The 12,893-nt window shown below is 40.7% G+C and overlaps 1 protein-coding gene across 1 annotated transcript in view; it reads left to right on the forward strand.

Moving 5' to 3' along the window:
• SLC9A8 (solute carrier family 9 member A8) overlaps window positions 1-12,893 on the forward strand; it is a 31,499-nt gene that overhangs the window by 4,901 nt on the left and 13,705 nt on the right. The window contains exons 3-9 of the mRNA XM_054173529.1: window positions 9-89; window positions 5,487-5,545; window positions 8,841-8,924; window positions 9,871-9,972; window positions 10,686-10,720; window positions 11,598-11,741; window positions 12,464-12,602. Of these exons, the coding sequence (XP_054029504.1) occupies window positions 9-89; window positions 5,487-5,545; window positions 8,841-8,924; window positions 9,871-9,972; window positions 10,686-10,720; window positions 11,598-11,741; window positions 12,464-12,602 (644 nt within the window). The remainder of the gene's footprint in view (window positions 1-8; window positions 90-5,486; window positions 5,546-8,840; window positions 8,925-9,870; window positions 9,973-10,685; window positions 10,721-11,597; window positions 11,742-12,463; window positions 12,603-12,893) is intronic.

The following is a 12,893-nucleotide window of genomic DNA, read 5'->3' on the forward strand; positions in this document are numbered from 1 at the left end:
CTTCACAGCTATCTGCATCATATTGGTGCATTTACTGATAAAATACAGACTTCATTTTTTACCAGAGAGTGTGGCTGTTGTTTCTTTAGGTGAGTAACTGTGACATTTTTGTATTGAATTCGTGTTAGTTCAGAGACTCTTAGTAGCATCTGCTTGAAATAGTGCTGTGTTGTGTGTTAACCATCACTAGAAAAATGCAGCAAACTGGATTCAGTGAAGAAGGCTGAGGGAACTGGGGTTGTTTAGCCTGGAGAAGAGGAGGCTCAGGAGAGACCTTATTGCTCTCTGCAACTACCTGAAGGGAGGTTGTAGTCAGGTGGGGGTTGGTCTCTTCTCGCAGGCAACCATCAACAGAACAAGAGGACACAGTCTCAAGCTCCACCAGGGGAGGTTTAGGCTGGATGTTAGGAAGAAGTTCTTCCCAGAAAGAGAGATTGGCCATTGGAATTGGCTGCTCAGGGAGGTGGTGGAGTCACCATCGCTGGAGGTGTTTAGGAAGAGACTGGATGGGGCGCTTGCTGCCATGGTTTAGTTGATTAGATAGTGTTGTATAATAGGTTGGACTTGGTGATCTCAAAGGTCTTTTCCAACCTGGTTTATTCTATTCTATCCCCTCCCATTCTATCCTATCCCCTCCCATTCTATCCTATCCCCTCCCATTCTATTCTATCCCCTCCCATTCTATTCTATCCCCTCCCATCCTATTCTATCCCCTCCCATTCTATTCTATCCCCTCCCATTCTATTCTATCCCCTCCCATTCTATTCTATCCCCTCCCATTCTATTCTATCCCCTCCCATTCTATCCCCTCCCATTCTATCCCCTCCCATTCTATCCCCTTCCATTCTATCCCCTCCCATTCTATCCCCTCCCATTCTATCCCATCCCATTCTATTCTATGAAAACAATCAATTAATAGAATTCAGTTCATGGCAGCAGTAGAGAAATGAGAGTATGTGCAGAGACTGGGCCAGTCTGACAGATAAAGGCACTATAGGCATGTCACTACCTAAGTACTTTGGCAGCTTCCTCTTTTTTTGCATCTGCACTGTAGCACAAGATACTGCAGCACTCCCTGGCAGTGAGACTCTGGCCTGCCCTTTGAAGTGGTACACATTGGTAGAATTATGTCTGCATATGTGATTTTAATCTCGCTGGGGACTGTGACTGTATCCTGAAAACTTGTCTGGACTGCCAGATACATCCCTGTAGTGCCACAACAAGGGCTTTTCCTGTGACTTGAATGCCACCATTAATAAAGATCAAGTGCTTGCTTAATTTGAATTAAATGGGGAGTATTGCTAAGCCTGTGGTGTTATGTTAGGGTGGTTTATTTGTACACTGTTACTCCTGAGGTAAATGTGTAAATGAAGAGGAAATCAGGCTAATGTACATTATTGTCTCTGCACAAGGTGTAGCAATATTTAAAGAACCTGGTCTAACCCCAGCAACAGTGTTTCAGCTGTCTTTGTAATTTCTTTACAAGAATCTGTGATCCTTTTGCTTCTGTTACTAGTGACACTTCCACTGACAGCTCTTCTAAAAAGACAACAAAAAGAGAAAGATACTTAGCTATGATCTTAGCATGGAGGAGTGCTACTTGTTGAGCAGGTAGAATTTGGACTTTCTCCTGGGCTTTTCTGGTGCATCCTTCTCCCATATTTTGAACTGTATTTTCACACTGTTTCCCAATGGAGAAAGGTGCTTATGTTTTCTGGAAAGCAGGGATCTTCTTTCATCTTGGCTGCTAGATTGACAAAATCATAGAGCTGTTACTTAGCAGAAAGAAAAATGTTTTCCTGCAGCTGTGACTCCCTGAATTTTTAGGTAACTGTATGTGTTGCAGACCACATGACATCTTTAGCCTAGCAGAAGGTATTGAATCTTAAGGAGATGTTCATATGCAAGGCCCTGTTTGAGTTTTGAGATTTCTGTGCAGCTGAAAAGCAGACAGACCTGTAAGCAGTCTGTCATAGTGCTGGTGTGGATAGGTGGTGCATGCACCACTCACATTCATGACAGCACCATCCATAAGACTTTGTATGTTTATCCTTCAGTCTGCTATAGTGTGACAGAGAGACCAAAGCTGCTGCAGATTATCCTGACTTACTGTCATCTCTGTAGAAACCATGCAGTGCTTTATTCACTACTGAAACACTTCTCTTTCCTTCCCTTCTTGCATTACTGCTCTGGACAGGTGAGATGTCCTGTGTAGTACCTCATCCAGCATCATGACAGGTTCCAAAAGCACATTGCTATCCCCTTAGTATCCTTCCTCTTTGTACACAAAAATCCAGGTGAAAGGTCTTAATCTGGCTTTTAATCAGGTTAGTAACCATTGTTATTAAACAGTGAGTCTAAACTTAAGCACAATCTGCAATTTTAAATGCAGCAGTATACTGAGTGCTCTTGCTGACCTAGGCTTGGATTTTCTTTACTCTCATCCCTTATATTCTGCCCCAGCCAACTACTGGGCAATGCTAAGCTGTTAAGCAAGCTTGTGTCTCTGCTGGGCTTTGCAGAGAGCAGTAGAGACACAGACATACTTCTCTTTCTGTTTCTTCTTGTTGGCATCTCAGCAGCAGGACAAGGATTTTAGCTGTGCTGGTATGTTCTGTGCTTCTGTCAGTCCCAACAAAAGCTTGTTGATGAAACTGTTAAGTTTTCTTGCTGGGGCTGTCACTGTGCTCAAGATGCATAAGAAGGAGGAGCAACGCAGCTCTTGTAGCCACGCAGCAAGCTTGCACAGTTGAGATTTTGGTGTGAAGCACAGTGTAGTCTGTCACCTCAGCAACATAAGATGATACCATCAAATGCAATTTCACCAAGTTGAGAGGGTGTTATACCTAGCAGCAATGCAGGTAACAGATGTCCTGTGTCACTGAAACCTTCTTTATTTAGTTTATTGACTCAGTCGTATTTCAACTGTCAGCTCTGTGGACAGGATGTGACATCTGTATAATCGTGGAATTGTCACCTAATTGCTGGTCAGTGAACCTCTGTTACTGGTAATGATCTACACAGCTGCAAGAGCACAGTGTTGAGTTTCAAGTATCCAGTTTTGCTAGCAGTGCCAGAAGTGAGGTGTGTCCTATTTTGATTTGTAAATTAAGCAGATGTCCTCAGGAAGTTACTGAAGGCTAATAAAAATGGCAGCAGAGAAGATAAGCACAATTTTCACAGCTGTTTTTCCTCCCATTGTTTAAGCTGGCTCAGAAGCCTCTGGTTTACAATTTCTAGGGAATGTTACTCTGCTGGCAGACAGGGCAGGAGTGCATTCTCACTCTCTGAGACTGGATTTTGTCCTGTGTCCTTAAAAGTTACTGGAATTTTATTGGTAAAAATAGTTGCCATAAAAGTTTTTCTCTTTGGTTTGTTACTGAGTTTTAACATGTTCTCAGGAAAAGTAAAGGTTGGTTGTAACATGATAATTCCTTAGCTTTCCAGTGAGCCCCTTGACAAAATGGACCCTACCTGATTTAATAGATGGAAGCAGCTGAACAAAACCTGTGTTCATTAATCTAGTAGTTAAGAAAGAGCAGTTGTAAAGATGTGTGGGACAGATTTTGAAGACCAGCATCAAAACTGATTCTGCTGCTGTTAAACCCTCTTGGGGGATGCATTATTTTGTGCAACTGTTTTTGTAACTTGGCTTAGTGTAGTCTTAGTGGTTCTGTAGTGTGCAAATATGCAGCTAGTTGTAAGCTGTATGATTTGGACTCTTTCTTTTCCCTTAACCTCTGCTGTTGCTTTACATTTATATTGTTCATTTAACTTTTGATACCATGAAAGAACCTCATCCCTCCATGACACTGTCAGGGCTAGTTTGTGACTAGCTCTTCCTCTAAAAAAAGAGATTGAAACTGGCCTCTTACTTAAGCCTCTTGATTGAGCTCATAGGATAGTGGTGTCCAACTTGTAGCCCACAGGCCATGTCTGGCCCACTCACAGGGGTTCTGTTTCAGAGTCATGCTGGAGCCCTTTCACTTCAGAAGTGAGTTTAGGGATTCTCTTTTCTTTTAAATCCCCTCTAAATTAGAACTGAGGGCTCTCAGTTCTGGTTCATAAAGTACTGGAAGTTTGTTTAGGAAGCACACTGACTGAAGTTTGTGCCTGCAGATCTATAGCTCTGGTTGCTCTGGTTTGGTTTTTCCCCTCATAAACATCTGTTAAGTGATCTAAGTCCTGCCTGGACTGACAGTGTTGCTGCTGTGTGAGAGCTAGAATGTTCTAGTCCTGGGCTTCTGACACTGCCTCCATTCCAGACTGGAAAGCATGACTGGTAGTACAGAGAACTATGATTATACACCATATGAATGGCTGTATCTGCATTCTGTCCTCCTTCAAAGAACAGCAGACCTTTGATGTTCCTTCATTAGTCTTCTGTTCTTCCTTTCCATATAAACCATTTAATAGAACAACTATTTCTACCCTCTGGGACCAATGCCTTCACATATTTTTTTATAAAGAAGGCTTAAGCCTCATGGCTTTGTGTGTATGACACATCCATCAGGAGTAATGCATGTGATGCTATTTTTAAGACTCTTGATAGCTGCAGCATGAGAGGATAAAAGCACACGAGTTATAGGATGACTTTAAGCTTCTCAGCCACTTTTTACCTTTCATTCAGTGTATTTCACTTCTCCAGTGTGTGACTATTGAGTCTCCATTCTGCAAATAGTTAAATAAACTATGCAGAAGCAGACCTGAAGTCTAAAGACTGTTTCCTCCTAATTCTTTGAAAGCAATTAATGTCAGTTGATAATTATCGTCATCTTGTTAGTGTGGAATTTTCTCTCTTTGAAGATGTGGAGAAGGAAAGAGCACGATAATCTTTGACTGTTGAGTTTGCAGCACCCTTGATTAAGGTCTTTTATACTCAAATTAGTATTTCTACATGACCTAAAAGATGTGTAATGCATTTGGGAAATGGCTCTGACAGTGTCTCCACCCTGATGAGATTTTGTTGCCTACTTCATTGCCAGTAAGAGCTATGATTTCATGGAGACAAAATTCACTTCTGTGGAGAAGACTGATTTCACTTAGGCTGTGTCAGCACTACAAATAGCACTGGAGTGACAGGAAGGTTTATTGTACCATCACAGAGATATCCAACTCCTAACACCCCAATTCTCTACCAAGGAAGGTAGAAATTTATTTAAATGCAGCTTGGATGAGAAGCATTTTCTGTGTAGTTAAATATGTGACCTTTAGGAACCAAGGAGCACAGCACTCTCAGTATGCACATTCAGTATTTGCATGCCTCAAGTGTCAGTGTTGGTGTAGGAAGCTCTGCAGTTAGGTCATCTATTGCAAACTGTCATATATGGGACCCAAAACCACTTTGTGTTTTTGTGATGTAGGAATGAAAGAGCTTGCCTTGGTTTTGCTTTTAAAACATTGATGACTGCATGTCCGTGAAACAGTCAATGGAAACAGTGATGAGTTTTGTGGCTATTTCAGAATGTTTTCTCCTTCTCTCCTAGGTATCCTTATGGGAGCTTTTATAAAAATCATAGAGGCTCAAAAGCTGGCCAACTGGAAGGTATCTTTGAATCAATTGATTTTTAATTGTAGACCACTAGTTAAAATTCATTCCTTTAGACATAATTTGCAGAAACTTATGCACCTTATGCATAATGCCAAAGTTTGGGGTTTTTTTTTAGTATTAACACAACCAATTTCAGGTTCTGTTCCTGCTGAACATTTTCTACAAAATATCTTTTTTTCCCTAAGTAAACTTTTTTTTGTGGTACCAAATCTGTTCTTCTTAGATACATGGCAGAATAATACATTGGGCATCTTTGGGATCAGTTACAGTAAAAAATGGAGCAATCCACTTATTTGTCTTATATACTTTTGGACTGTATTTAGGCTTCTTCCTCCTTTTGGAGTTAATTTTGTGGGTGTTTTTCACAGAAAAAAAATGTGATTTGATAGCTTGTAAAGTCACATGTTTTGCTTGAAGATGTTAACATAGATTTCACAGAGGTAAAAAAGGAGCACTTCTTCAGAACAGTGCTAAAAGTCATGGTACTTACTTGCTTACTTCTACTTAAAGCTGCAACAAACCATGGTGCTAACAGCAGACAGTTCACAGATCAATCCATTCAGCATGATGTGTTTCTTGGGTATTCCATTGCTTCTTGTGGAAAGACTGTCAAAACCAGTGTGCCTGAAGCAGCAGCTGGCTGGGACAATGGAAACATCACCTGAGCTTTATTTCCAGCAGTATATACAGGCAAAGCTTCTGTGCAGAAGGTTGTCATTGTCCAGTGCTTTACAGAATTAGAAGGAAACCGAATGGGTTTTGGTGATGGCAGCCAAACAGGAGAATAAGTGACCAGAGAGTCTGTGGGTCATCCACAAAGCTATTCAAAACTTGTCAAGATAAAGCCTTGAGCAGCTGAAGTTGCTCTCACTTGTCCCTTCTTTAAGCAGGAGGGATATCTCCAGAGGTCCCTTCCGACCTGAGTTAGTGTGTGATGTTGTCAGGCCTTGCCTGTGGTTGTATGGAGTTAGGCTTTCTCAGGGTGAGAGAATCCTGGCAGAAATGTCTCCAGGAGTTGACATCTACAGTGAAGCAAGGGGTTTGCCTCCTACAATTTCATCAAAGCAATCAACTCTTCACTAGTCCTTCTGAAGTATTTACATTGTGATTTATTTTCATAGGATCAAGCAGTTTATTAGGATTAGATCAGTGAACTGATTGAAATCAGTGATTTGAATCACCAGTTTTAAACAGGATTTATATTAGCAAGCTGAAAAGCTTGGTCTGAGTAGTGGATTTTAATCCTAGCTTGCAGCTATTTCCCTAAAGGAAGATTATTCTGTTTCTCTGTGGCTGAAATACATCAAAATGCATAGATTTTTCAATCAGATACAGCTTTTTAATTACATAGTAGACTTCTTTTTTTTGTCAACTAACTACACTAATTCTGTGGTATATTCATTTGAGCACCTGCAAAGCTCGAGAGTCAGGCTATAATATTTCACTTTTATGTATCTACTTATTAGAAACAGTGGGTGGTGCACTAGTTAGTGTGTTTTCATTGCTGAGATGTGTCAACTGGATTTAACTTAAAATTGGAAGTCAGGTAAACAGCTACAAAATCATCAATTTCAAATAGCTTCTTACTTGTTAAAATAATTTGGAGAAGGTCACATATGAAGTGTGCTCTGATTTGAGCATTGATTCTGGAAACACAGCAAACAGTGATCATAGCTAGTGAACAACTTAGCTTATTTCTGGTCATACCATGGAGAGGGACTGGAAGTAGTGTGTCTAGTTGCTTCTCTTATCAGCTAAGGTAAAGAGTCACAGATACCACATCGTTGTTATTATTATTCACTTACCTAATTTACTTTCACCATATTAAAGCTTAGGTTTTAGCATAGGCTGTCATAGGTTTCGATGTGAAATGTTCTAATCAATAGTTTTTGTCTACTCTATGAAATGATTTAAACCAGGTTTAAATTTGCCAGAGAATTTGTGTTTATCTGATATGGAAAAAAAGAACAGAATATTTAACTGCAGGCTCTATCCATGTACAAAGGAAATCTTGGTCATACTCCTGCCCTAACACTCGTGCCATACCAAGTCCTAATGTTTTACTTCCCTGGGCTCTGCTTCACTGCAGTGCAAATGCAGTCCTTCCTTTTCATTATTTCCTGCCTCCTTGTCCAGCTATGCTTTCAGGGGCCTTGAAACAGTGTGATTAATTAGGTATGAGGTGTTAGATGATCTCCAGAGGTCCCTTCCAACCCCTGCCATTCTGTGATTCTGGATTTTATTCTAGCACCGTTAAAGGATTGACAGCATCTAGGTAGTGCCAGCCATCAGTGCACGCAGTTGTGCCTGCGGAACAAGAGACTGGAGCATTGCAGTCTAAAGGATGAGTTTTGTTTTCTAAGTCCCCCAAATCCTTTAAGATGATTATCACTGGTACAGAGCAGAATGAGACTTTAAAGGGATGAGTACTTCTTTTTTGGAAGCTGGTGTTTTAACAGAGCAGTAAATCAGCTGTTTACCCTGGATTTAAACAAATTCGCAATCGTTGTAATCATTGCTTACAAAAGGGCCAAGTTTTGCTGTTCTCAGAACTGTGGGGACCAGGAGAGAGAGAGAGGCACATTCAGCTGTGATTAATTTGCCAGCAGAAAAAAAAGATCAGGGTGCCAGTTTGGGGGTGTAACTCCATAAAGCTGTGGTAGCCATATGACAAGGTGGGTGACGAAGAGTAAGGTCACCACAAAACAGCATCTTGCTCCGTGGCAGGTTTCATTGACAGACTGTGATGGTAAGAAGGAGCCATCAGAATAGTACCATTAAATTACAGGCTTAAATTACATTTGCCAAGAAGAATCAAGTCTCAGCTCCTGAATGTATCTTGAGCTTGTTCACTTGCAAGTGTATTAAGATGATGATAGTCTGAGTTTTTCTTGTCATCTGATGGGCATTCTAGTGAAACTGTATTTGGTCACAGTTAACCAAGATTACAGTCAAACCATTGGCCAAGAGGTCACCATTCCAGAATACTTTTTGTGGAAGCACACTTTTCCTCTGCCATAAATAACCTGTTCTCTGTGCAGCTTATTTGGAGGCAGTAATTTAAAATAAGTAACCCCTAGATCTCTGTCACTGGATGAGAAACCCTACAGAAATAGCAGGCCAGTAGTAGCTGACTATTCTTCAGTCTTTTATTTTGTGATAAGAAAGGGGAAAGAATAATGCCATTTTTCATTTTCCAGCATGTTGAGGTTTTTCCCTTTTGGAAGATTTGATGTTATTTCAATCATTATGATGCCCTTGAAGTTAACACTGCATTTTTGTTTGGCAGGAAGAAGAAATGTTTCGTCCAAATATGTTTTTTCTGCTTTTGCTTCCACCTATTATATTTGAATCTGGATATTCATTGCACAAGGTCAGTCCCTGCCAGACACTCATTTTACATGTTGAGGTTTTGTTTGGAACACACTCTGCTTTAGGTTATTTTCATTAAGTTTAGGATAGTTACATTAAATCCCATCATATTAATCATTGGGTAATTGAGAATGGAAAATGTAAGGCTCTTCAACTCAGAATCTGGGGAATGTAGCTTGACACTGTTAACTGAGTGTTGGCAAGGCTTTAGGTCCTGTGCAGAGGTTGTTTTCCTTGGCTGGAGAGGTTTCTTATCAGAGCTGTACAAGAGCTGATGTGAAGGATGCAAAAGGGGAAGGAGTGGGATGAAAAGTGGGAAAGGTGGAGTCGTTCCATAGCTAGGGAAGAAGAAAGTGTTTACAAGGGATCTGGAAGCTTTTGCCTGGGACCCTGCATTTCTGTGAATGTTCCTCACAGCACCAGTCCTGGCTGAAGTGGTTCTGGACCTTTCTGTGTGCTGCCTTTCTACTTGAACTGAGCTGCAGGAGAGGGAGTGAGTGATGGGCAGCAGCAATATTGTGAATTGGGACAAACACTGAAGAGGTTTTCATACAGAATCACAACCTAAAAATGGAGCAGCAACTGGGAAGCCTCCAAGCCTTTTTCACCTGCCCAGTGTACAACAGATGGATTGATTCAGAGGTCTCTCAAGGAGGAGAATGTGTCAAAAGTGGTAGTGAATTCCAGCTGTTTGTTGGAGGTGTGGTTTGTTGTTAGGGTACTGGACTGACATCTTGTCCTGGGTGTCAGGGGCACTCGCTGCTGGCCTCGAGAGCAGGCTCTTCAAGCAGTCAGTGTGGGTATATGCCCTGGGGTCCTGGAACCAAACTAAGGAAGGTTTATTATCAGAAAGTCAGTTGTGAATCAGAATCTAAGTGAGATGCAAACCCAAACATGAGTTTTCTCTCAGGTGATTTTCAGTAATTTACTTTGTTCCTGTGTTCCAGGGTAATTTTTTTCAGAACATTGGTTCCATCACTCTGTTTTCGGTTTTTGGCACTGCAATATCAGCTTTCATTGTAGGTGGAGGAATTTATTTCCTGGGCCAGGTAAGAACAACTGCTTTGGAGCACTTAAGTTTATCTGTCTTGCTCTTTGAATGTCCATTTTTCAAGAGCAGACAAACAGCAGTGAAAGTGAATTCCTGAGTCACAGTGTCCAGTTCTCTGCTATCTGCTATCACAGAGGTGATGTTAGATAACCCCTTCCCTAGATCCAGCATGCTCCATGTTAAGGGCAATTAAGACCTCAGTTGAGTTGTAATGGTTTTTCATTTAATCTTCCTGTCAGAAGGCAGTTCTAGACCCAGTATTCTCTAGAGCCACTTTCTGATCTTCAGTATTAAATTCATTTGGTTTTCCATCTTTTTTTTTCCCACTTCTCCGCTTCAGTGTTTCCCCATTGATTAGATAGAAATGAAGATAATTACATTTTCTTTCAGACTTCATTCTGGTAGGCCAAACAATCCCTACTATTCTCTCTGCCCCTCGGATTTCCATTCCTTTGAGTGCCAGAGTTACTCTACTTGATTGTGTCTGCTCGGTTTCACCTGGTCTTCCCTAATTTTGAGTGATCAGGATCGTAGAGGTAGACCACTTGTGGAGGGCAGTGTTAGGCTGGGTAGCATCACTACTGCGATTTATCTCATGATTACAAACTTAGGATTTGATGAATCATTTCATTTGTGAAAAACAGCAGAAAAAGCACAGTTGATTTTGATTCCTTCTTTTTTTTTTTTTTAATGTTTTACCTATTCTTTCAGGCTGATGTAATTTATAAACTCAACATGACAGACAGGTAAGCTCCTGGGGAAATGGTGTAGTGTGTGAAATGAAGCATTAAGCAGGATAAATGTATGAGGAATGCACTGTAGTTGGCCAGCTCTTCTGATTATTGGTTAGATTGTTTACATTCAGTGTGGTGTGTGACACTAAAAGATGGATTGAACACTTCTGAACTCTATTTGTTACACCCTTATTTCTGAACAGTGGTATGTGCTCAGTGAATTTTCCTAGACAGAAAAGATAACTGAGTAGTTTAATCAAGCTTTACATTAAAAATATTTGAACTTTGATTAGTTGCTATTATTCATATGTATGATAAGGGCATAGCTTCCTTGTCCAAATCTCCCCTGAGAAGAAAGAATGTGGTTTTCAGTGTCAATAATGTAGATTTTTCACAAACTTGGCAAAGGACCCACTCAGTTTTTCAGGAGTACACCAGCATAGCATTAAATAAAGCTCATTCCTGGTTTATTTGGGATTTGTGTTTGTTTACTGTATGGCAAATGGAGACATTTTGTGTTAACATCCATAAATAAATAGGGTGGCAAGCCAGAAACATGGTTTGGGCTGTGTCTGTAAAGATGACTGGTTTCCCATCCCTCTGAATTTTTGTTATCTAGTTGGAGTAAGACATTGACACAGTTGTTTGAGCTGGGAGGTAGGTATTTCCCCAACATCTCTTCCAGCTGAACAACAACTTTTCTCTGTGGTGTATCAGTGAATGAAAACAAAAACCATCCCTTTTGTCGCTTGTGAATGGGAAGAGAGCATAACTTTTCACTGGGTAGGAACTGTAACAAATAATGTCTTTCCTGCCAGCTGTTGATACAGGTTTGCTGGCTGCCGTTTGTTTTTCATCCAGTTTTCCTTTTTGTTTTGTGTTCTCCCAGTTTTGCCTTCGGCTCTTTAATATCTGCAGTTGACCCTGTGGCTACTATTGCCATTTTCAATGCCCTCAATGTGGATCCTGTACTAAACATGTTGGTTTTTGGAGAAAGCATTCTCAATGATGCAGTCTCTATTGTCTTGACCAAGTAAGTGCATTTGAACTCCTCGGAAACAGCAACCACCTTATGTTCTGTTGATTGATTCTGCAGATGTGCAATCATTCTTCCATCTCCATTTGGAGCAAATCATGTGTTTCTGGTGTCAAAAGGAACACTAGTTAGAATCCATGTCTCCTTGGCATGGAATTCTATGAAATACATTCCTGAAATTCACAGAGGTTTCTCCCCTTTCCTTCCAAGAGCTCCTTTGGGTTTTTTCAGTGACCTTCTTGTCTCTCATCCACACCTAAATATTTGATGAGAGCTCTTCCTGTTCATTTGTTGTTCCCTGAGGATCACATGATCCATCTCTTTTCTTTTTCATGCCCTGAGTTTTTGTCACTGCAAAATGAGGGAGTTTTGTGGTGTTTTGGGTGGGGTTTTTTTAACCTTTTCAAAGTTTGAGAATTGTTTTGTAATAGTTGGCATTACCTTAGCCTATTTATGCCATTCTGGGGATTCTTCAGAAGAGCAATGCTGAATTTCCAGATTTTTAGCAGAATTAGGTTTCCCTTTGGGGATTCCACTAGGGCTTGATTTAACATCTTTTGACATTCCTCTTGTTATATATATCAGAGTAAAAGCCTTTTAAGAGCGGTAGCAACAAAGAAATGGAAGTCGTCTTTGTTGTCGTTCTCAAAAGATGTTGGTATTTTTGGATCCAGGCTTAGAATGTATAACCATTTCTTTTTTCTTTTCATTCTATCTAGCACAGCAGAAGGTTTGACAAGAGAAAATATGTCAGATGTAAGTGGATGGCAAACCTTTCTCCAGGCACTGGGATACTTTCTGAAGATGTTCTTTGGCTCTGCAGCACTTGGCACACTTACTGGTCTTATTTCTGCCGTGATATCCTTTTGGAATGGAATGGAATGGAATGGAATGGAATGGAATGGAATGGAATGGAATGGAATGGAATGGAATGGAATAGAAAAGACCAGACCAGACCAGACCAGGTTGGAAGAGACCTTCAAGATCATTGTGTCCAACCTATTATCCAACACCACCTAATCAACTAAACCATGCAACCAAGCACCCTATCAAGTCTCCTCCTGAACACCTCCAGGGATGGTGACTCCACCACCTCCCCGGGCAGCCCATTCCAATGGGCAATCACTCTCTCTGTGTAGAGCTTCTTCC

Source organism: Dryobates pubescens, chromosome 26 (genome assembly GCF_014839835.1).
Source record: "Dryobates pubescens isolate bDryPub1 chromosome 26, bDryPub1.pri, whole genome shotgun sequence".
NCBI lineage: Eukaryota > Metazoa > Chordata > Aves > Piciformes > Picidae > Dryobates > Dryobates pubescens.